At 34.3% G+C, this 22,089-nt stretch overlaps 1 protein-coding gene across 1 annotated transcript; it reads left to right on the top strand.

Moving 5' to 3' along the window:
* Positions 1-1,694: 1,694 nt before the first annotated feature.
* Positions 1,695-19,619, top strand: LOC131079585 (beta-glucuronosyltransferase GlcAT14B). Its single transcript, XM_058017579.2, has 4 exons — positions 1,695-2,446; positions 11,268-11,343; positions 11,496-11,611; positions 17,861-19,619. The coding sequence occupies exons 1-4, from the start codon at positions 1,921-1,923 to the stop codon at positions 18,379-18,381; spliced, it is 1,239 nt and encodes a 412-aa protein (XP_057873562.2). The 5' UTR covers positions 1,695-1,920; the 3' UTR covers positions 18,382-19,619.
* The last annotated feature ends 2,470 nt before the right edge of the window (positions 19,620-22,089 follow it).

Here is a 22,089-nt window from a genome sequence, read left to right as displayed (position 1 = left end):
AATTTGATATTTTGATGATATATGAGACTTTCTTTTTTTTTTTCATAGTTTTTTTGAATGTTTATTAAATAATATCTTGACTTGAATAATAATTATGTAAGTTTATTTCTTATTTAAGAAAAGAATTTGATATTTTGATGATATATGAGACTTTCTTTTTTTTTTTTCATAGTTTTTTTGAATGTTTATTAAATAATATCTTGACTTGAATAATAATTAATGCCTGTGGTTTCTTAATTTGATTATGCAAGATTTATTTTGCATTAGTATTTTGGATTGCATTTGGTGATCTATTATCATGATAATAGAGTTTCATAATTTATCTTCTCTAGCTCTATTATCTCGATGATCCATCATAGAATGCAATCTAAAACATTGATGCAAAATAAATCTTACACACTCCAATTCATAAATTACATGTGTTAAATATTATGAACTCTACAAATTTGATGTCTTTAATTGAATACTAATTTCAATCAACTTCTTAATTTTGTGCAATCTTTGGTCCCCCTAATTTAATGATTATAGTATGTATTGTAACACCATGCAATTTCTTTTTGTGCAATCTTTGGTCCCCCTAATTTAATGATTATAGTATGTACTGTAACACCATGCAATTTCTTGAAGGACTCACATTGAATTTCTTCTCAATTTTTGTTATTCTTCTCCTTGAAACAAATATAGTTCCTTTTCCTCTTAAGTTCTCCATCTAAACATTTAATATAAGTGCAAATTTAGTCATAAATATAGAGTCAAATTGAGTACACAAATCTCAAAATTGAATGCTCATGTGAATGCAAAACATTTTCTTGAAAAATCTTATATTGGAAAATGTTTGAGAGAGATAAACTTAAATACCTATTATTAGTTGTTGATTTAAATGCTCTTTTTGTCATTAAGACTAGACCATGAAACATTTATTTTGGGGCTACATTTTGTTAATAAATAATGAGTTGTTTTTATAAATTTGTTTATTTTATTGGGTCATTATATGAATTATAAATAAGCTTTGTTTGGAATCAGTTTTAAAAAATAATGTGGTGGTGGATTCAATTACATATGCATTTATTTTTCAATTATGAAAATTTAGATATCAATCATATATTCTAATTTCACATACTCATATACCAATTATAATTTCAAGACTTTAATATACTCTTCCAAATTACATTTACTATCTTTTTTAATTACAATTTAACTAACTCCAAATCAATTAACAATTTATAAATAAATTATATACATAATTATAAAACTCATATAATTATTATAAACAACTTAATATATCATAATATCATTGTCACTATTATTTTATACATTCATTTTAAATTAATCCTTAATCCCACCTTAATCGCTTAAAACTTTGATAAATATTTATTTTATAAAGTCAAAACAATTTTTGATTAGTTTAGTGCATTTATTCACTTTAAATCTTTCACCTAGATTAAAGAGAAGATTTTATAGAGAATAAAAGCGAGACTAACATATGAAAGTGAAAATCATTTAATTACATATAAATATGCAAGCTATAAACCTAATGTTTAACTATTTAAATTTAAATAATAATAATAATAACCTTATTATATATATTTATAGAGAGTCTATATTTAGTAAGGGTGAAATTTGAAAGTAATTTTTATTATTTTAAAGGTAAAAGCGTTGCCTAAAAGATTGAAAAACAACAATATTCCGATGCTTGTTGATGCGAAGTGTTTTCCCCAAAATAAAACACGTCTGCAGTGTCGATCTTGCAGCAAGTCTGAATGATTTGTTTGTTGTGCATCACATTAAAAATCGAGATTTAAAATCGCTTGAAATCCGCCTCTCCAGATAAAAAAAATATAGCCACCCAGCTGATGAGCAGCCCAACAAGCCTGGGAATTCCCTGGTCTCCAAATCCAAATCCAAATCTGATATCTCAAAATGCGCAAATCCCACCTCATTGTGCACACAGAGCGCAAATGGCTTCTCCCTTTCTTCGCAAGCACGCTCATATCAATCCTGCTACTTGCGGCTGTCCTCACTCGATCCGGAGCTTCTACTCGCTCCAACGAGGAGCGCAAGTTCGTTTTCCAATCCAGATCGCTGGACGGAATGCCAGTAGCTCCCAGACTTGCGTACCTGATAACGGGATCCAAGGGCGATGGCGAGAGGATCAAAAGGCTTCTGCACGCGATTTACCATCCCAGAAATCAGTATTTACTGCACCTGGACAGAGAAGCTCCCGATGAACAGAGGCTAAATCTGGGATTCTATGTGCAATCTGTTCCTCTGTTTGCTGCAGCGGGGAATGTGAATGTGATAGGCAAGGCGGATTTCGTAAGCTACATGGGACCTACTGCTATTGCTTCTACTCTCCATGGTGCTGCTATTTTCCTCAGATATGCTAAAGATTGGGACTGGTTTATTAATCTTAGCGCCCTCGACTATCCTTTGATCACACAGGACGGTAAATGCCTTTATTTTTTCGGTTCGCTTCCTTCGATGTTGGTGTTAAGCATTTTTAAAACTTTTACTGTCACTTAGTTTAAATGGTTTAGTGCCCCTGTTTTGGTTTAAGACAGTGGAACTGGAAGATGTTCGGGTTTAATTTTTGATGTTTTCTGTTTTGTTTTGGAGTTCTTCGATAACGTTATTTTAAAATTTTACCTTATCTGCTTTCGATAGCCTTATCTGGCCTAGTGGACGATACAGATTTAGAAACAATTTAACTATTTACCCCCCCTTTTTCTCTCTCCTGTTGCTTAATTTGTAACAGCTATTGTAGAGAATTTTCCATTTTTCCCTTTAAGTCGGTAAAGTTGAGAGAAAACTAGAGTTCGAAGATCAGTGCAGTAGATTTATGCCAGACAACCCGCGATCAAAGAAAACCCTGGGAGAAAACACGGAAAAACATAGGATAAATGCCTATTTGTGCTTTTGCAAAATTTTATATATTTGATTTTTCTTTTTGCATTGCTGATCAGAAAATGGTGATCGGGTAAAGAAGCGGGACTTTACCACAGCTGATCTCAGAATCGCGTCTTGCTTGCCATAGCTTCTTCACGATAAAATCGGTAACCTGACAAAAGTAAAAATAAAATCAATCATATTCAGAAACATGGTTACGAGTCCCCGGGGTTCAGTTTGAGTAGTGGCGCGGCAAGCTTATAAAGCAACGAGTTCTCACCCGGTCTCGAGTTCAAGTCTCGGTTTAGCCACGGCAGGTGGCTTGGGGTGGTTATAAGGGCTAGCCCCGTACTCCTTCGCCGTAGTGGCTGATCCACGTCGCAGAGCGCTGATTCCTGGGTATTAAAAAAATGGAAGAAGAATAATGGTCTATGAATGCATATTATGAAAGTATAGAAATGCTAAATGTCATACTCATGTTGATACACGGGGAAATTTCTAAATTCTTCTCAAAACTTGATGCAACCTACACCAGGGATAGAGCTTTTCAATATCTCATCTGAAGTGTGAGTTGAGTATATTAACCTTTTTCTTTAGCAATATCTTGAGATCATTGACTCTGAAATGGGCCAACAGAAATACTTGGCCACGCGCTCATTGGTTGGTATAGCCCTACTAACTTTGTCAATGAAAAAATGAAGAATGACATCTTCCAGGTGCTCTCTAAAGCCTCAAATGAGTTAAAGACAATTCATGAAACATTTGGTATTTCCTTTGAACTGCTCATACAAAACGGGATTCTAAAATAGTTTTCTGAAGGATCTCGCTCCCCATAAAGCCAGGAGACGTTGCAGATAAGTAGTCTCTCACGTTTTGCTATCTAGCATGACATGAAGAGCAAATCCATGACCTGCAGCTAACACAGATCAAATTGAAGAAATGGTGATGGATTGAAAAGCAATAAAACAATGGAGCAAATTATTGCTCTAAAATTCAGACAGCAGGAAGGAAACATTCCATCTGTTTTTGCAGCTATATGCGGGTCATTGCTGTAAATTTGAAACCCCGTGAACATCCTTGCACATGCGTATCTACCAAAAATACCTTATTTGAAGTTATTTCCATCTAAAAATGGGAAAATTCCAATATTTCTTTGATTTATGGGGATGGCAGGGGACAGCTTTTAAAATAATATTTGAAAAATCAATTAAAAACAGTAATTTTTTTTTCCAATTTGTCATTTATGAAAAGCAATATGACTACATTTCTAGAAGAGGCCGAAATTTATACAAATTTGTGTTGCTTCAAGATATTTTGTTTCAGAGACAATGAATCTTAATGTCTTTACCCCAATATTGAGTGGAAATTGTACCATTGACCAAGACTCCACTGTTAGGCTTTGTAGGATCATCTTCTACATTGTCTGATTTCTGAATTTCAGTCATGCTGTACAGTGTAAACCATCTGAGCAAATATTAGCACTGTTTCTGCAATTATTGTTTTAAAATTTAGAAGATGATAAAATGGTAAACCTGATGCCATTCATCATCCAAAAAAGAGTACCAGGCTTCAGCATTGTTCATCAAACAAGTAAAATTAGACACACCAATGCTAGTGAAATTTTGAATGGGCCATTTCATTATATCAGTCAGGAGCTTCAGCATGTTATCAAGTAAGGGATTCACTAGAGAATAGAATTTGACAAGGAGGTCCAGAACAAGTTGCAGTGTCAATGTAAATTTGTCAGAAATCCAAGTATCATTACAAAGGTCACTATATTTACTTCCTAAATTGTTTGACTGTAACCATAGTGGCATTATTTGGGGTTGAGATTGACTAGGCTAACTAAAAGTATAAGTAAAACTCAGTTACTTGGTATTTAATTTTGCACAACCCAAAACAATTTTAACATCTTTTCTTTTTAAAATGGGAGCAAGGTCTATGGGTGGCACCCCTGAGTGGCATCAAGTGGGGTCATCCCTTGCCTGTTGTTTTTGTTTTTTCAAAATTTTTAATGTTAAATGACTGTTTATTATAGTGTACATGGAACTTTTTAGTCCTCTTCCTTTCTTCCTTTTTTGGTGATTGCAATTGAGCATGGGCTATGATTTTTGTAAGCTTTTTAGGTTGGAAGGCCTTGGTGGGCCCTTCCTTAGGTTTAGGCTTAATTTTTAAATGCAATAGTCTGCTTCTTTGACATGCAAGGACAACTTGTCATTCCCACGATGGTCAAGGGATGTCTGCACATCTCTTGGCCACTCTAGGAATTATAGGGTGGCAGGAAGATGGAAATGATTCTTAGTCATGTTCATACGTGTGGTGAATGAATTGACGTGAAGATGGAATATTTGATCTAGTTTATACCTTATAGGAGTATAGTTATGTTGTTTTCTAAGTGAGACATAAAAATGTTGTGATAAGGAAACTATACAACCTTTATTTGAATCTTTTTGACAAAAAATAGTCTTAAGAAAACAGAAATATGAATAATCAAAGGATTTTGAAAAACAAGATCAAAAAGAAAGATTGAAAAAGTTACAAATCTATACTCAATTGCTCCTTGAGGAGATAATAAATGTAAAGGAAGAAAATAAAAATAAGCATGGAATAGCATAGATTCAAAACATGGCAAGTACTCGTGAGATGTTTTGTCGACTTAGTAACTTGGCAACAAACTCACTGAAGAGTCTAGGCAAGTCTGTAGTATAGACTTGCCATGAGTACTTGATGAGTTCATTGCATTACAGATGTGAAAATAGACATGCAAACATTTTAAGCAAATCTGACCCTTAAGATTCCTCAAACAACATTTGCAGCACTGTTCGAACTTTGAGTAATTAAACAAGTTTGAAGGTGATTTCAACAGCAAAATTCTACAATTTTTTCGAGTTTCAGGGCAGATTTTTTTTCCTTTTTTTTTCCAAGCAGTTCAAGAATTTTGCTAGGCACATTTTGAAAGCATTGAATTCAGTTTTCATATCTTTTAATGATGAGTTTATATTCTTGTTAATAAACAAAAATGTTGATTTTTTTATCCTAATCAGGGTTTATCAATTTATGGTATGAAAAAACATCTTTTTGCTTCATTTTGTAATGCTCTTTATTTATGTTCAAAATGCAAACCATTCAATTTCATTTTTATGTCATTTTATGTTTTAAGCAAAAATGTTGTAGTCTATAAGGCTTATGTATAGGGTTTAAAGTGTTTTTCTTCTTTTAAATTTTAAATCTTGTTTTTTTGTATTAAAATTAACTACATTAAAATGCATGTTGTTGATTTCATGAATATCAGGTTTGCATTAACATACAATGGCATCAAGAAGTGGAAATTTATCCACTTTTCAAAAGAAAACTGTTTGGAAACATGACATTGTGAGACTGAATGTGGGGAGTGTTATATGCAACTATTGTGGGTTAAAGATGAATATAGACATCAATTGTCTCAAGTATCACCTTGCACATGTTTTTGGCTATGATACAAAAGTGTGTCCCAATGCCATGGACAATGTAGAACAAAAGATGAAAGCAACCTTTGCATTGATGGATTAGAAGAAATTAGAGAGAATGAGGATAAGCACAACAACAACGACCATGAATCCCAACTTTATGTGGAAAATAAAGGTGGATGTGAAAGGGATTGTGTGCTCCAATCGTGGTCCGTGTTTGTGGGGCATATCCACTTCAACTAGCATGAATGAAGTCCAATCACAAGGATTTTTTGTTCCTTGAAACACATTTGGATCACAACCTTCACTTGCACTTTGTGGAACAAGAAGAAGCACGAGGATGTAGATATGGCTTGTGCTAATTCATTGTTCTACTACAACTTTCCTTTCAACAAGGCAAAAAACCCATATGGAGAGTGTTTGGTCATGACATTGATAGTTAGAGGGAAAGGGTACAAGATGCTCTCTCCATTTGACTTAAGTTGCTGGTTGCCATCGATGTAAAAGACAATTTTGCAAGAACAAATGAAGTATTGGCACAAGTCTGGATGCACCTTATATTCTAATGGATGGATAGAGGAATCACACACTCGTCAACTTTTTAGCAGCTTCAAACAATGAGATGGTGTTTTTGAAGTCCATAGACACCTTTAATAAGGTAAATAATGTAGGGAATTTGAGTGTAATTGTGTTAGAGGTGGGCATCAAAATTGTGGTTGCAAGTTGTAATTGATAATACAACAACATATGTGGTGGCATTAAGACTATTTTAGGAGAGTCAACCATCACTTTTTTGGACTTTTTTTGCTGCCTATTGCCTTGACCTTTTATTGGAGGACATAGGAAAAATTGATTGGGTGTGATTGATGGTGGAAGAAGTCAGGAATATCACCAAATGTATCTCTACAATCACCCATAGGTTTTCAGTTTGATGAGAGATCACATCAAGAGGAAAGCAATTGTGTGAATGGATATGGCACAATTTGCAATTAGGGCATTCAGTTTGATGAGACATCAAGGCAAGGGAATAGAGCTCATGCAAGCAAGTGTGACGCGGATTGCAATTGACTTCCTCACATTGCAAAGCATTTGTAGTTTGTTAACACCTTTGAAGTAGATATTTGTGAGCCAAGCATGGGTAGATTATTGTATTCAAAGAAGGTTGATGGAGAAAGGGTCATAGAGACTTTTTGATGTCTTTGCAAAGAGAGTTACAATGATTACCAAGGGAACTTAAAAATTCAAAATTGAATCCCTAATTTTACTTTTTAAAGTATTTATTCTAATTGTAACTTTAATTATTTAGTAGGTGTTGGACCCTTGGTGACATAATTGTTCTTAGTGGAAGGGGAGCAAAACCCTACAAGATGCATTTATGAGGCCATGTATAGGGCCAAATAAGCCATTCAAAACTATTGTATGGGAGAGTGGGACAAATTTGAATCCATTTGACAGATCATTGGTTTGAAGTGGAACAATAAGCTCCACCAACCCATTCATGCAATGGGTACTACTCATCCTCAAATTCTTTTTATAGAAGACTGCGTGGATGCTAATAGAGGTTATGGAGGGCTTCTCTATGCGCATTGTGAAGATGACACTCAAGGTTGAGGTGAGGGACTTGATCATTGAAGAGTTGCAAATTATGCATTAAACAAAGACTTTTTTCTTTGCCGCTAGCTATTCAAAGGAAAACTACACAAGCATTAGGTACAAAAAAATATAGTCTTCAATTACATCTTACAACTATTGCTTACAAATTACAAAAATCCTTACAAAATTTTGAATATTTTATTTGGAGCTGCTTGGTGGGAAAATTGAGAGGGAAAATTTCTAAATCTTCAAAAGCTAGCCCTTCATATTTTGCTTCAACCTTGTAGTGTTTTTGGATGTGAGTGCAATTGGAGTTTGGTTGAGACCATTCATATGAAGAAGCACAACAAGTTGTCACAACAATGCCTCAATGGCCTCATTTTTTTGTTATACAACCCTTGCCTTTGTACAAGAAAGGTAGAGGACCTATCTAGTTTAGGAGCCTATAAATTTGGATGAGATTGATTTGTACGTAGATTGGACTACATTGGATGAGGACACCCCCATGTTTATAGAAGTTGGGATTATTGGTTTTGAGAGGAAAGCAATGGAGGGTGCAATAGGAGGAGACATTAGATTGGATGATATCATTGGAGATGATGTTGAACTTGAGATAGGGGAGTCATCATTACCATATAATTTTTAGGGTGGAGTTGCAACCTTCTAGTACTAGAGTGGAGCTGCAATCAATTGCAAGTAGTAGGTCCTAAACTTTCACTAGAATGCATATGGGGAAGTGGAAGTTGTAAATTTTCTTAACTTGCACGGATGTGTAATTTTTGACGATGATTTTCAATGAAAATCATCATAACACATAATAAATAATAAATATCATATTTATTAGCTGATAATTCATAATTGTTGTATTCACATGATGGTGCAAAATTGTACTCCTTTAGTATTCAAATTTAATAGAGACCACTTCCCCAATGTTTTACACTCATTTGATACATTTTGTAAAATCAAATAATGCATATATATTTTTTTAAAGAAATTGAAGTAGTTTTTAACATTACCGAGTTCTCAAACTATGTTTAATAGAATTGAAAAATTGAAAATTGTATATGACAAACCATCTAGAAGAATTAAATAAACAATTTGCAACCAAGTTATGGAAGCATTCAAATTAGATTGACTTGTTAAAATGAAAGTCAAAGCAGGTAGGAGATGTGGAGATGGAATTGAAGAATGAAATGGAATTTGAATGAATAACTAGTTCCCATTGTCAACATATGAGAGCTATAGGTATTTAGGCTGTGTGGTTGCCATGTTGACTGTAGATATTTACAAAATGGCTTGTAATAACTGGAAAACAATTTATGATGGAATTGAGAGAACAGCAAACAAGGAGATACAAAATGCGTTCTCAAATGGAGATGTTCAGGTTTCTTCATAATGAAGGTGGGGATTTTAACATCACAAGTGAAAATGTTAAAAGCATCCATCAAAACAAGAGGTTTTTGAAGTTCCAAAGGAATTAAGGAGAAATATTTAAGGAAAAATATTAAAAGAATAAATAAGCTGACAAATTATATGATGGAGAAAATATATTTGGAATATTTGATGGGATGTAATTTGATGATGCATAGATGCTAGGTCCAACCACACATTGAAAAACAATCTGGATTTTCTTGTCATTGTAGAAAATATGAAGTCTTCCAATATCCTAGAATTTTGATATCAATGTGAATTAAACTGGGAATATGTACTTCACTAACAACGAGAACAGCATGATTTTAGTGCTCTGATACCATGCTAAGGGCTTTTACTTGGGGATGTCTAACAAGGCTCCATCTTTAGTCATCACAATCTTTGAATCTAGTTCAGAGGAGTTCCTGGTAGATGGACAGATGCAATGAATAATACATATAAGTGGAGTTTGGTGACAACAATAAGGATTCTAAGCAGACGAAAGGAAGTTGATCAAGTTGTAAGCATCATTGCGTTTGATCAACATGCAGAGGCAATGATTGATCTGCTGATACTCAATTTCTAGCAGCCAATATTGATAAGTAGCGTGAATGATGACCAAAACCATATTTAATAACAAATAGAAGCTCAATGTTCTCCTATTATATGTAATTTAGCCTACTCTCCAGTCCACACTAGCATTAATTAATAAATTTGTAAATTCTCACTTAAGCTTATTCATAATTTGTCCATGGTCAGTTAAAATGAATACATTAATAGAACGACGCTCTTTCCTAAGTTATGGAATGAGGTAGAAGAACTAAACATTAAAGCATTTGTCTTTTGACTTAGAATCAAACTATCTTTTTAATAGTCACTTTGATAGATATTCAAATCATACAGATTGGAATTGGTCACAAAGGAGAATCATTGTGAAGAGAAATCTTTGTCAAATGAGGTGCCATTGAGGGTCTGTTTCATCAAGAACAGTGGTCTCTTACCATGTAAACAATTTTTTTTTTTTTTAGCATTTCTAAAATTCTGTCATCTGCATGGCACAAGCTTTTGTTTTAAATAAGATTATTTTTTCATATCCATTTGTCAATTTCCTTCTACCCAATGTAGTATACACAAACTCATGTTTTACTTACAATAAATAAAAGGTTTTAACATAGTAGCCAAATAAGCTGTGGATTATTTAAGATTCATCTTGTTTAAACAGTGTTTCTTAAGAGTCAGCAGCTCAATGGCAGTCTTTTGTGGTCCAACATTTCAATATTTTAATCTAGTACTACATTGTCAAATTTGTCAACTGTGATGCTTATTCTCTTCATTTTTCAAATTAAAGAGTACATCAAATATATCCATTATATGTACAGATTTGCATAATTTCTTCTCCTATTTGTTGAGGTATCTGAACTTTATTGAACATATACACAATGTATACAAAATTAGTATGCAAATAGTACTAAGTAAACTGTGGTGTGAAATCTACAGGTTCTGTTTTTTTTTTTAAAATAATGAAACTTTACTTATTTACAAATTCTTAGAGGAGTTTCTTAATGAATGACTACAAAACTGTTTTGTCAACATGGCACAAGATTTTGCTTAAATTAAGATTAGCTTTTTGTATTCATATTGTAAATATTCCTCCATTCAATATGGTGTGCATAAACTCTCTATATTTTTATTGACTACATATGATAAGGTTTTACATAGTAGCCAATTAAGATGTGGATTTTTTAAGAATCATGATGTTCAAAGTTCAAACACTCTTTTTAAAAGTCAGTCATTCAATGACACTGTCTTTTGTGGTAAAAAATCTAGTTATTTCTAATCTATTATAGTCACCATGATACATCATTTTTGTTTTTAGTTCAAAGATTAATAACTCAATGATTCATTCAGTTTTGTTTATTAAATTATTTACAGATTTGCTTCATGTCTTCTCCTATCTGCCAAGGGATCTCAACTTTATTCAACATACAAGTGATATTGGACAGAAAGAGTATGTAAAAGATACTAATGAAACTGGAATGTGAAAGCTATTGGTTTGGTTTATCTTTCTGAATTATGAAGTGTTATTTAATTACAAAATGCTTTGAGGAATCAGATTGGTTTTGTTTTTTGGTCTTTGACTGGAGGCTATTTATTTTGCAGGTATCATACTGTAAAACCTATTGTTATTGACCCTGGGCTTTTCTTGTCTGGAAAAAGTGAGGTATTCTATGCTACGCAGAGGCGGATGATGCCAAATGCTTTTAAGCATTTTACAGGTTTATTTTCATCCTACACAAGTTCTTTGACGTACTGGTTTGCAAATCAAGAATTAATGAGCCATCCGTAGAATAATGTTTAATACTTGTTCTCTACAATCATAGGACCTGGAAATCTGTATTGCAGTGTTTACAGGAATATCTTCATAGTAACGAATTTGCTGAGATGTGTGATGTTAAATATTTTAATAACCACTTAGGAATATCTGCATCATTGTCAATGCCTGCCAACAAAGTTTTTTTCTATCTTAGTCTACCAAAGGGTTAGATCCGATGTTTCCATTAATTGCATCAGTATACCTCTTCTTCTTGTGATATATGGAAAATAAAGGAAAGATAAAATGCCAAATCCTTGTTTTGCTTTTGCCTGTTTTATTTCTAATAGAAATAATTGAAAACAAACGGGTACAGAAAATGATATTAGAGAATACTTAACAAAATGTTTGTGAATCTACTACTATTAGGCGGACAAAGACTCTCTATAGCAGAAAGTATACAAGACCAGACAAAATGAGGCCAAGTAGGGGAATTCAAAACAACTTTCACAGCAGCATGGAGAAGCAAATTTGATACATTAAAACTTAATATTTACATAGCATAAAAACAGGAACTTCTATAGTTTATGATTTATAAACTGCCATGCACACTTTCAAGTAGGATTTGAAAAAGCACATTAGTGCTGTTGTTACTTGAAATTTGCTTCAAATGACAGTTTATTATGTTTTTTTGGATGCCTGGAGAACTGGATTAATATTGTGTTTTAAGGGAAAACATATATAGTACTTGCAACATATAATCAGCAATGGAAAACAAGCAGAACTGCCACACTCAAATTTTTTATCCTTGAAACTACAATGTGGGGCAAACCAGCCTGAAGATGCAATTGCTCAGCTACCTTAGTTTCCTTATGGTCACATCACCTAACTCTGTCTGCTCCTAGCACAAAACAACTACAAGATCACCTAACTCTGTTTGCCCTTACAGCCACTCTTTGTTTAGCAATTCTTTCCCACTCACTCAATTCCACACTTCACTTATACACCACTCACATCTACTACATACTCATGTTCCCATTTTACAACTTGTTCTTCTTTTATCATGCCAAGAGAGAGTGTTTTACTTTTGATGCATTAAAGGACTCTCAATTGTCTTAGAAATGAGGAGATTCAGTCCTTTTACGAGTACTTTGCCCGCTTATGTTCCCTTGGCAAAATTGCTGCTTTGTGTAGATTGTCAGTTTTGAAAACCCCACTTATGTTGAATGGGTTTTTCATGACCAATAGAATGCTGATGCTTAAAAAAGTAGTTTAGAAACATTATGTTAACTGGTTGTTTAATAAGTGACACTGTAGTACTTGGCAGTTTTGGCATTGTACAAGAAGTATTTTGTTTGAGACCTGTTGTTGACTGATTCATGTTTGATTGATGAAGGGGTTTTGTTTTCCCAATCTTTATTGATCAGAACTCCATTATAAGAGGCTTTTGGTAATGCAAAATATTAGTGGATAAGAAGATGTGGGAATAATTCTCCCTTTTTGTCCTTGAGGTGCTATTTGACCCATCTTGATGTCTTGCCTTTGAGTCCAACTTGCCAAGATTCCAGTAGCCCTCTTCTAGTCTCTCTGATTTTATGCCACAACATCACATCCTCCAATTCTCCTAGAGAATCTATGAACAAGTCTTCAATGGATGGTAGTAATTGTCCTCTTTCCTCCTCATCTAGCATAGATGGTTTCCATGGATGTAGGTTTTCCCAATTGGCTATACAGTATGTTGATGTGAATGGAGGTAAATCAAGCTTGAAAACATTCTCTCCAACTTGCTTCAGGTTGGTCAATGGCCTATACATTCAATAAGTTTCTGGGCTTAAGCTTCTGAGTTGTTCCTTGGAGATTCACTTTTCTCAAATACAAACAGTATTGTCTCCTACCTTGAGTGTATGCTCCATTTAGTGCTGATCATTTTTTTGCTTTGTATTTTGCTTGAGACTTGTCAAATTTCTCACTTTGAAATGGATTTGCCTTACCCTCTCAATGAATCTTGGCGCTTTTGTCATTACTTAATCTTGCTTTACTTGTCCTGTTTCTTGTTCCATTGCAACATGAAGTGGGTTAGTAAGCAAACTATCCAAACATGCTTCAAATGGTGGTTTATTAGTGGACATATATACAGCCCTATTTATGAGTCTTGGATATATGCCAAAGACTTATGCCATGTCCTTGGACACCTGCTGTTATAACCTCGTATCAGCTGCACCGATGTCCTATTGACAACTATTATTTGTCAATTTGTTTGAGGATGAAAAGCCATGCAATTTTGGAGTAATCCAAAACCAAAACCTCCCCAAAATTCTTAAACCTCTATTTGAAATAGTGGACTAGATAACCCAAAGTGCATCCAAATATAAATTAAAAATGATTCAGCTGTGTTATGTCCTGTTATTTTTTTCTTGCAGTAGGTCAAAATACACATTTTGCTAAAGCTATCTACAATAACACAAGGATGGTCAAGCCCATGTCCAGGTTTTGGTAAACTTACTCTTCTTAGAGATTCTTTCCCATGGTTTAGTAGGTACAGGAAGAGGCTTATACATTCCTTATTTCCTAATCTCAGACTTAGGTGTGCTACATATTTTACATCCTCAGAAGAATTTAGCTACTTCTTGCTGTTTATTTGGTCAAAACACATACCTTTATAAACGATCCATAGTCTTATTGACACTGAAAAGGCCTCAAGCTTTAGAAGTATGTGCTTTCCTAATCCATAGAAGTCTTTGTTCTCTAGGCACACATAGTTTTTCCATCATGTAGAGTAGTCCATCTTTGAGGTAGCATTTCCTTTTGCCTCCAGCATCAACATTCTTGACCTTAAGTGCTGGAATTTTTCCCCAATATTTGCATCACAAGCTTCCTCATGAGCCTCTTATGTGAAAAGCTCAAGTTGTGAAGCTATAGCCAAAGCTGAAATTTGTATTGTTATAACTGGCCTAGATAACATATCTGCCTCTCTATTTGCACTTTCTAAAAAATGTGTAACATGGTGGATATTCTACTCCTTAGTTTGCAAATATGAATCTTAAGTGCTCCAATCAACAAAAGACTAATGAACATGCTGTTCTAGAAGTAAAACTTGCATATGACAGGTCTAGTTGTCTAGGGACAATAACATACATGAACATAACAAAACAGTAAAATGGAGTAAGCATGGCATGAAAATGAAATAAAATTGACATGGAGAAACCCAATGTGGGTGAAAACTTTAGAAGAGCAGGATCAAGTCCTCTCAAGTGACTGTCGGCAATTGCTAATTACAAGGCCTACTATCTCCAAGAAAATTCATGGACATCTTACAATGTGAAATGGCATCCAAACACCTGTAGTAACAAAATCCACTATTCTCGGTCCTTTCGACTACACTAACGCTCATACAATTGAACATCTTTATTGTTCAAATGCATAGTTACTATCAAATAACATGAAAGGAACCCCTTGTACAAGTTAGAAGGGGATTGCTATAGCTTGCTTTTCAGTTACAAGAGAATTTCAACGAAGCCAGAAATCCCCAGGAGCTCCAAGCAATGCCCACCTCTCTATTCTTGGATCTGCCAACATCTTTTGATTATAGGTGATGCTCAACCTTGCCCAAACATGTCACTTGCAGATTGTTTGATACTGAAAGATCTGATTATGGGTCTACCTGTTAGTTCATCCAAGAAATGTCCAACTATTGGTTCTCTTGTAAACTGTGTTTTGTCTTATTACTGCCAAGGTGAGTCTTGTCTTCTTTGTCATATGCTAGGAACGAGTTAGGAAGTGAAATAAGATTGGTCATCTAAACCAACATGACTGGTCTATTTCAATCACTTATAGTACTTTATTCCCAAATAATTTTTTTTGAGGGAATCCCATCCACTTATAATGACTTATTGTAACTTGTTTTGTGCTTGCAAATATTGGAGAGGGTTGTGTTCAATATGCACAAGAGTTTCTTTTCCTAATAATAAGCGGTCTCATATCTTAATTGCTTAAACTAGTGGACACAGTTCCTTATCAGAAACAAGGTACCCTTTTGTTGTAGAAGTAAATATTTCTGAACAATAAGAGACCGATGTACCTCCTTGCAACAAAACCACCCCCATATCATACTTATCTCCATTTCTATTTCAAATGGCTGTTGAAAATTAGGAAGAGCAAGCATTGGTACATGTCTAATTTAATATCAATAATTGAAAAGTACTACCATATTCCTTACCCCATTGAAAACTCTTGAATCTTATCACTTGTAACATGTAGAACAGCTGTAATTTTGGAGGAATTTGGGATATGTTTCTTTATGCACTGTATTACTCTGACAAAACTTCTAGTTTCAGTGATATTCCTAGGTGTAGGCCAATTAGTGATAGCCTTAACCTTACCTGGATTTACTCTTAGTTCTCTTCCTCCAACCATATGGCTCTGACGGAAAGGTGATTGTTTTGCAAGCACACATCTTTTCATATTGCATAAAAGCTGTTTTGCCTTTAACTCTTGCAATACTAATCTTAAATGACCAAAGGTTCTTTCAATGTAGCACTAGAAACTAACATATGATCTAAATACACTATAACACATATCTATGAAAGGTCTCAATACATTATTCATTAATTTATCAACATAGCTGGTGCATTAAATAAACTAAATGAATTTACACACCAAATTCTTAAAAACTTTGTTTTATTTGGAAAGCCATCTTCCTTGTATCCTCCATACAAACTTGATGGTACACAGATTTGAGATCCAACTTAAAAAAATACTTTTGGATGTTCGAGTTAGTTCAACAATTCATCTGTGGGAGTGAACACCTATTTTTGATGGTGATCTTGTTCAAGGTTCTATAATCTATGCACATTCCCCAAGAGTTGTCCATCTTCTGTACCATGACATTAGGTTATCTACACGAAGTATTAACCCATATGTTCCCTTTTTGTAAGAATTCCTGCAGTTGTTTTTAGCTTCATTGCTCCCCAAAAGTGATTTCTTGGATAAACCAATGTTACGGACTATGGAGATTTGGGAAGCAATTGAATCTCATGCTCTACCTCTCTTTTGATGACAAACATTGAGGAGCGTGTAACATGTCTTGAAAAGATTCCTGTAGTCCAGCTAATCTCTTTAACCCTTTGTTAGTACAATCAATTGTAAAGATTTCTAGCCCATCATTTTGTTTATCTTTCAAAAGAAGACAATAAAACTGGTTATTTTCTTTATTAAATCTAATGGCTTGGTTGGTGCTTACTGCTTACCATGTCAAAAGTTTGGGCTTGGTTAGATGTGCTTTGATGATATACTTGACCTTATCCTTGATCCATTTGTATTTGTTTGCTCTCATTAAGGCTGGGAAGTCTCAGCTGATACAGATTGCCTTATGAATGGGGTTTTTCTGCAATGGAGGTCATAACTTGAGGGTCCGGTTCATGGTAGATATATTGAAGAAACTAATGTGGAAGGAAGAGTGAAACATGAAAAGAAGGGACAAAAATTTACAGTAAACAGTTCAGAGAAAAGGGAGCCAGAGTAAGAGATTGAGTACTACTAAGTAGAAATATATCGAGCTTGCTTTTCATACAATCAAATTTAGCAATCAATTGGCCGTTTTTTTCAGCTGTTAGTGATAAATACATCCACTGATTATTTTATTGGTCTTCTGATAAATGCAACTTTGGGTGTGGGAATGATTTCCAGAACGGTATCCATTTTTCCAGTGAAGTTCTTTCCTAAAGGATCTTGGTATCCTTTCACATTGTATTTTTTTTGTTTGGCTTGAATATGCAGAAACAAAAGTGGGCATTGCATGAAATGTTTATGTGAAACCATATATCTCCATTCGTTTCAAAAATGTTCCAAAATGAGGATACATTCAAGATAAATGTACTGAAATGTTTTTGGTTTTCTCACCACCTCAAAACCGGTGATAAAGCCCCATGCAAGCAACTAAGCATGTTATATAAATCTGAATCACACTGGAATATAGTTATTTATGAAATTTGAATGACTGATTGGCATATTTAGATAAACTATATTTCTTTTTCATCATTAAGGCCTAAATTTCAAGAAATAGTAGCAAAATAATGAATTGAGGTATATAAGTCAGTAGAGAGTACCTAACTTTCTGTAATGATGGGATAACTTTGTTGTGTGGTTCACAATTTTTTCTTTTTTTAAAATATCACATTTGTTTTAATCTTTGTCAAAATTATTGTTTCTTTTATAGGTTCAGCATTTGTGTTACTGAGTCGCAACTTCATTGAATATTGTATTCTGGGATGGGACAACTTACCACGGACAGTACTGTTATATAGTGCAAATATTCTATTACCTCAAGAGTCATACTTTCAGACGGTTGTTTGTAATGCACCAGAGTTCAAAAATACAACAGTTAACAGTGACCTGCATTATGTGACATGGAATACTTCTTCCAAACCAGAGCCATATTACCTTAACGCAGGTGATTACAAGAAGATGGTACAAAGTGGTGCAGCTTTTGCAAGACCATTTCATGAGAATGATCCAGTTCTTGACAAGATTGATAAAGTAGTTTTGCATCGCAGGCGTGGGTTGTTTTCTCCTGGAGGATGGTGTGTGGGCAAGTCTAGTGGGAATAAAGATCCTTGTTCTGTATGGGGTGACATTAGTATCCTCAAGCCAGGGTCAGGTGCTAAACTATTTAAGGAATTCGTACTTAGACTTGTTGCCAATGAGACATTTTGGTCTAACCAATGCAAATTTGTATAAGAAGACTGCTCGAAAACACCTCACAAATGCAGTTCACATGCAAATGCCGCTTCATATCTCTGTGGTACCCCACCTTTTGATAACTTGATTGCGAGTTGAATGGAGGATTTTTTTCTTTCAGAGTAGCTGGAGATATTGAGCATTTAATCAAACTACATTTCTCTTAAAGTGGCTTATCATCCATTTTTTTTCAAAATTTTGCTCTGGATGACTAAGTGAAACCATTTATAGTAGACTCAAGAATACAGAGTTGCTGCCAGGTCTCACTGCTGTCAATTTTGAGTTGGTATTGGTTATGTCAACTTTAGCTTCCCACAGTAGTTTTGGCAAAACCTAACTGCAGTGGTGTAATTCTATGTCTTTTTTTATTCATCAAATGTTCTTTAGATTACTTATTTCTGCATGGATTCAGCGAGAAGTTTTTTCAATTTGATCTCAGAACCGGACCGAGATGAAAAAAAGTGAAAATACAATGAGTGATTGTTTTGGTCACATGTTCTTGTTGTGATTCTACGAGAAGCTCTGAATGATCTTATTTGCATGTAACCAAGCAAATCGGTGAAATTTGAGCTTTTAGAAGTATGTATCAATTTGCAGCGTCAGTGATGGTGCTCTTTGTCAGGCAATTTCATTGAATTTCTTGTGTCATTATGACTGTTTATACAGTGAATGATGACCATGCAGTAAGGTTCCAGATTGATTTAAGAGCTACTCAATTTTATCCGTTTCAATTTTACTATTGAAGACAACATTTGAGTTTGATGTATACTCAGATTTCAGAGCTTATGAACACTGAGTATATGACAGCAGATCGGATTGCTCGGCCTGATATGTAGACCATGGTGTTGTGGCAATTTCTTATCGCAGTGTCTTTCAGAAGAGATGTTGGTAACCTTTTGTTAAGGCATCCTTTGAAAGAATTTTCCTCAATGTTAACTTTCATTTGTAGGGAGGCGGCTCCTATGTTTCTGTACCAACGGTGGACCATCTCAGCCGCTATTAATCATTGGAAAAAAGGAACTTGTAATTTCAAACTTTTTTTAAGTTCGTTCCCTCGAGCATTGAAAATTTCCTATTTTATGATGAACTAATATTTGCTGCTGAATTGATATATCAAATTCAGAGCTTCTGTTATTTGGAACTTGAATTTGCCTCCATAATGCATATTTGAATGCATTTTGTTTATGTACACAATTCAAAAGGTAATCTATGCCCACATGCCATTGCAACTTTATTAATTTTTATTTACCACAATGAAAGCAGATATATAATGTTTGCATATTAAGCAGGTCATATCAACACAACTGAGTTAAAAACTGTGCCAATCTTCTAAACAAGTGAATTATATCATACTAATGGCTCTTATTATATTATGTAAATGCAATGTCTCGAAATTATAATTACCCGAATTTTGCCCTAATTGAGGTAGAGTAAGGTTTATAGATACTTGTTACTTTGAGTGAAACCTTGTAGGTAAGTTGGGAAATACACATAATCATAATTTATTAAATAGATCTATTAATTAGAAAACACCAAATCATACATATATAAAGCATAGTCCTAATTACAGGATTAATTAGACATCACCCTTTGTACCCCTTTGGCCTCATGGGACTCCCCGGTCTTATACCATGAGGTGGTCGGTCTTATACCATGAGGTGGTCTGCCTAGGAGATGACCCCAACAACTCTCTCCCTCTATCATGGTTGGAGAAACATTTAGACATAAATATGCATAAGATACAAAGCACATCCATGCATACACATGAAGCATAAACACATGGCAGACATGAAGCAATTACATGAATACACACAAGGCTTGAAGCATGAAGCATAAAAAGGTATGTAAGACATGAAGTATCCATGTGGGGTATGAATTAATACACATAAATGCACATGGAGTAATGTAGATGCATGCAAGGCTTGAAGTATACATGTAAGTCTTGAAGCATAAACATAAGCAATACCCATAAATACATGTAAGGTATGAAACATACACATCGTAGAGGCACAACGCATATATATAAAACACAGACGAGTAAATATGTGGAAAACACTTTATGCATGAATCCAATGCATCAAGTATGAAGCATACATATAAATACATAAGACACGAGTCATACACATGAATACACATAAGGTGTAAAGCATGAAGTATACTAATGAAAGCACATAAGGCAAGAAGCATCTACGTAAAACATGGAGTGTACACATAAGGTACAAATACATTTAAAGCATGAAGTGTACACATGAATACATGTAACACATGAAGTATGAATTCACTTAAGGAATGAAGCATGCATGCGAATACACATAGCATAAAGTATACATATGAGGCATGAAGTAACACACATAAATACATAAGGCATGAAATAATAGACACATGTAAGTCAAGGAGCAACACATATGAATATACACGAGGCATGAAGTAATGCACATAAGACATGAAGCAACTATGTAAAGCATAAATCATATATATGAATACACGCAAGACATGAATCATGCATGCAAAACATGAAGTAATACATAAATACACATAAGGTACAAGCATAAATGAGAAAGGTACTCATGGAGTGGACATGCTAAAGACACATAAGTCATGAAGCATACATGAAAAAGGTATTCATGGAGTGTTGAAAACACCTCATTCATCAAGTCACATAAATACACGTAAGAAATAAAACATATGCTAGAAACTTGCTAGACATGGCGTGAACACCAGGCATACATGAGGAAAGTCTACATATAAAACACCCATGGAGTAGGCATGCTCAAAACACATTAGATATGAAGCAATTAGAGGCACACTCATAAGAACGTAATGTTGGCTTGATCAATTCAATTTTTGATTTATTTTAGAAGTGGTTAAATAATTAGTTCCAACTGTTAAATTAGGTTTGTCCAATGGGTTGACAGAATCATGTGTTGGAGTTGAGAAAATACAACACCATAGGAGCCCAAATGATCTCTGCAAGCTAAAAAACCTGTTACAAAGAGAAACAAGGAAGAAAATCACAGAAGAAAGAAATACATAGAAAATATGCTAAAAAAGAGAGAGCTCAATATTCACAAAATGTAATGTAATAATCCTCCTCCTTGTTACAAAGAAAAGAAAGAACTTAACCTTTAATAGGTCAAGAAACCCTAAAAGGGAAAACCTAGGTTTGCACATAATAATTAATAAAATAATTAATTATTATGCACCTAAAGTTAGCTTAAGTGTAAAAGAGATAAAGGGAACTTAAATAATTAAACAAATATTGTTTAATTAATCAAGTAAATACCCAAATACTCTAACACCCCCCCTTAAGCTAGACTGAGGGAGAAGCTAAAACCTAGAACAGCTACTGAAAGCAGGAAAGATGGGTCCCGGCAACAAGCCCTGATCAGGTACCCAAATACAATGAAATCTCTATGAACTGGAGAAATAGAGAAAACCACGTGGGAACAAAACTCTACTCCAAAAAGAGATGGAAAAGAACACCATTGAAGCATGAAGAACTTGCAAACTCTGTTGAAGAATAACTGCTGAGCTGAAGAACCTCCACTGAAATAGAACATGACCAGGTAGAGAAGACTATAATCTGTATGAGTGCCCTCAACTGACACTACTCGAATTAGAAGGCAAACAAGGCAAACAATTGAAATCAAAGATATAGATGGTATGAAAACTCCAAAGCTTGAAGAGCTAATCAATCGAACCACGAAA

Source organism: Cryptomeria japonica, chromosome 1, assembly GCF_030272615.1.
Source record: "Cryptomeria japonica chromosome 1, Sugi_1.0, whole genome shotgun sequence".
Taxonomy (NCBI): domain Eukaryota; kingdom Viridiplantae; phylum Streptophyta; class Pinopsida; order Cupressales; family Cupressaceae; genus Cryptomeria; species Cryptomeria japonica.
Note: the sequence above shows the minus strand (reverse complement) of the source record. Positions and strands in the feature narration are given on the sequence as shown.

Coding starts and splice junctions, on each gene's coding strand:
- LOC131079585 (XM_058017579.2), top strand. CDS start 1,921: ATGCGCAAATCCCACCTCATTGTGCACACAGAGCGCAAATGGCTTCTC. Junction 11,344..11,495: donor AGTGATATTGGACAGAAAGA/GTATGTAAAAGA, acceptor TTTATTTTGCAG/GTATCATACTGTAAAACCTA. Junction 11,612..17,860: donor TGCTTTTAAGCATTTTACAG/GTTTATTTTCAT, acceptor TTTCTTTTATAG/GTTCAGCATTTGTGTTACTG.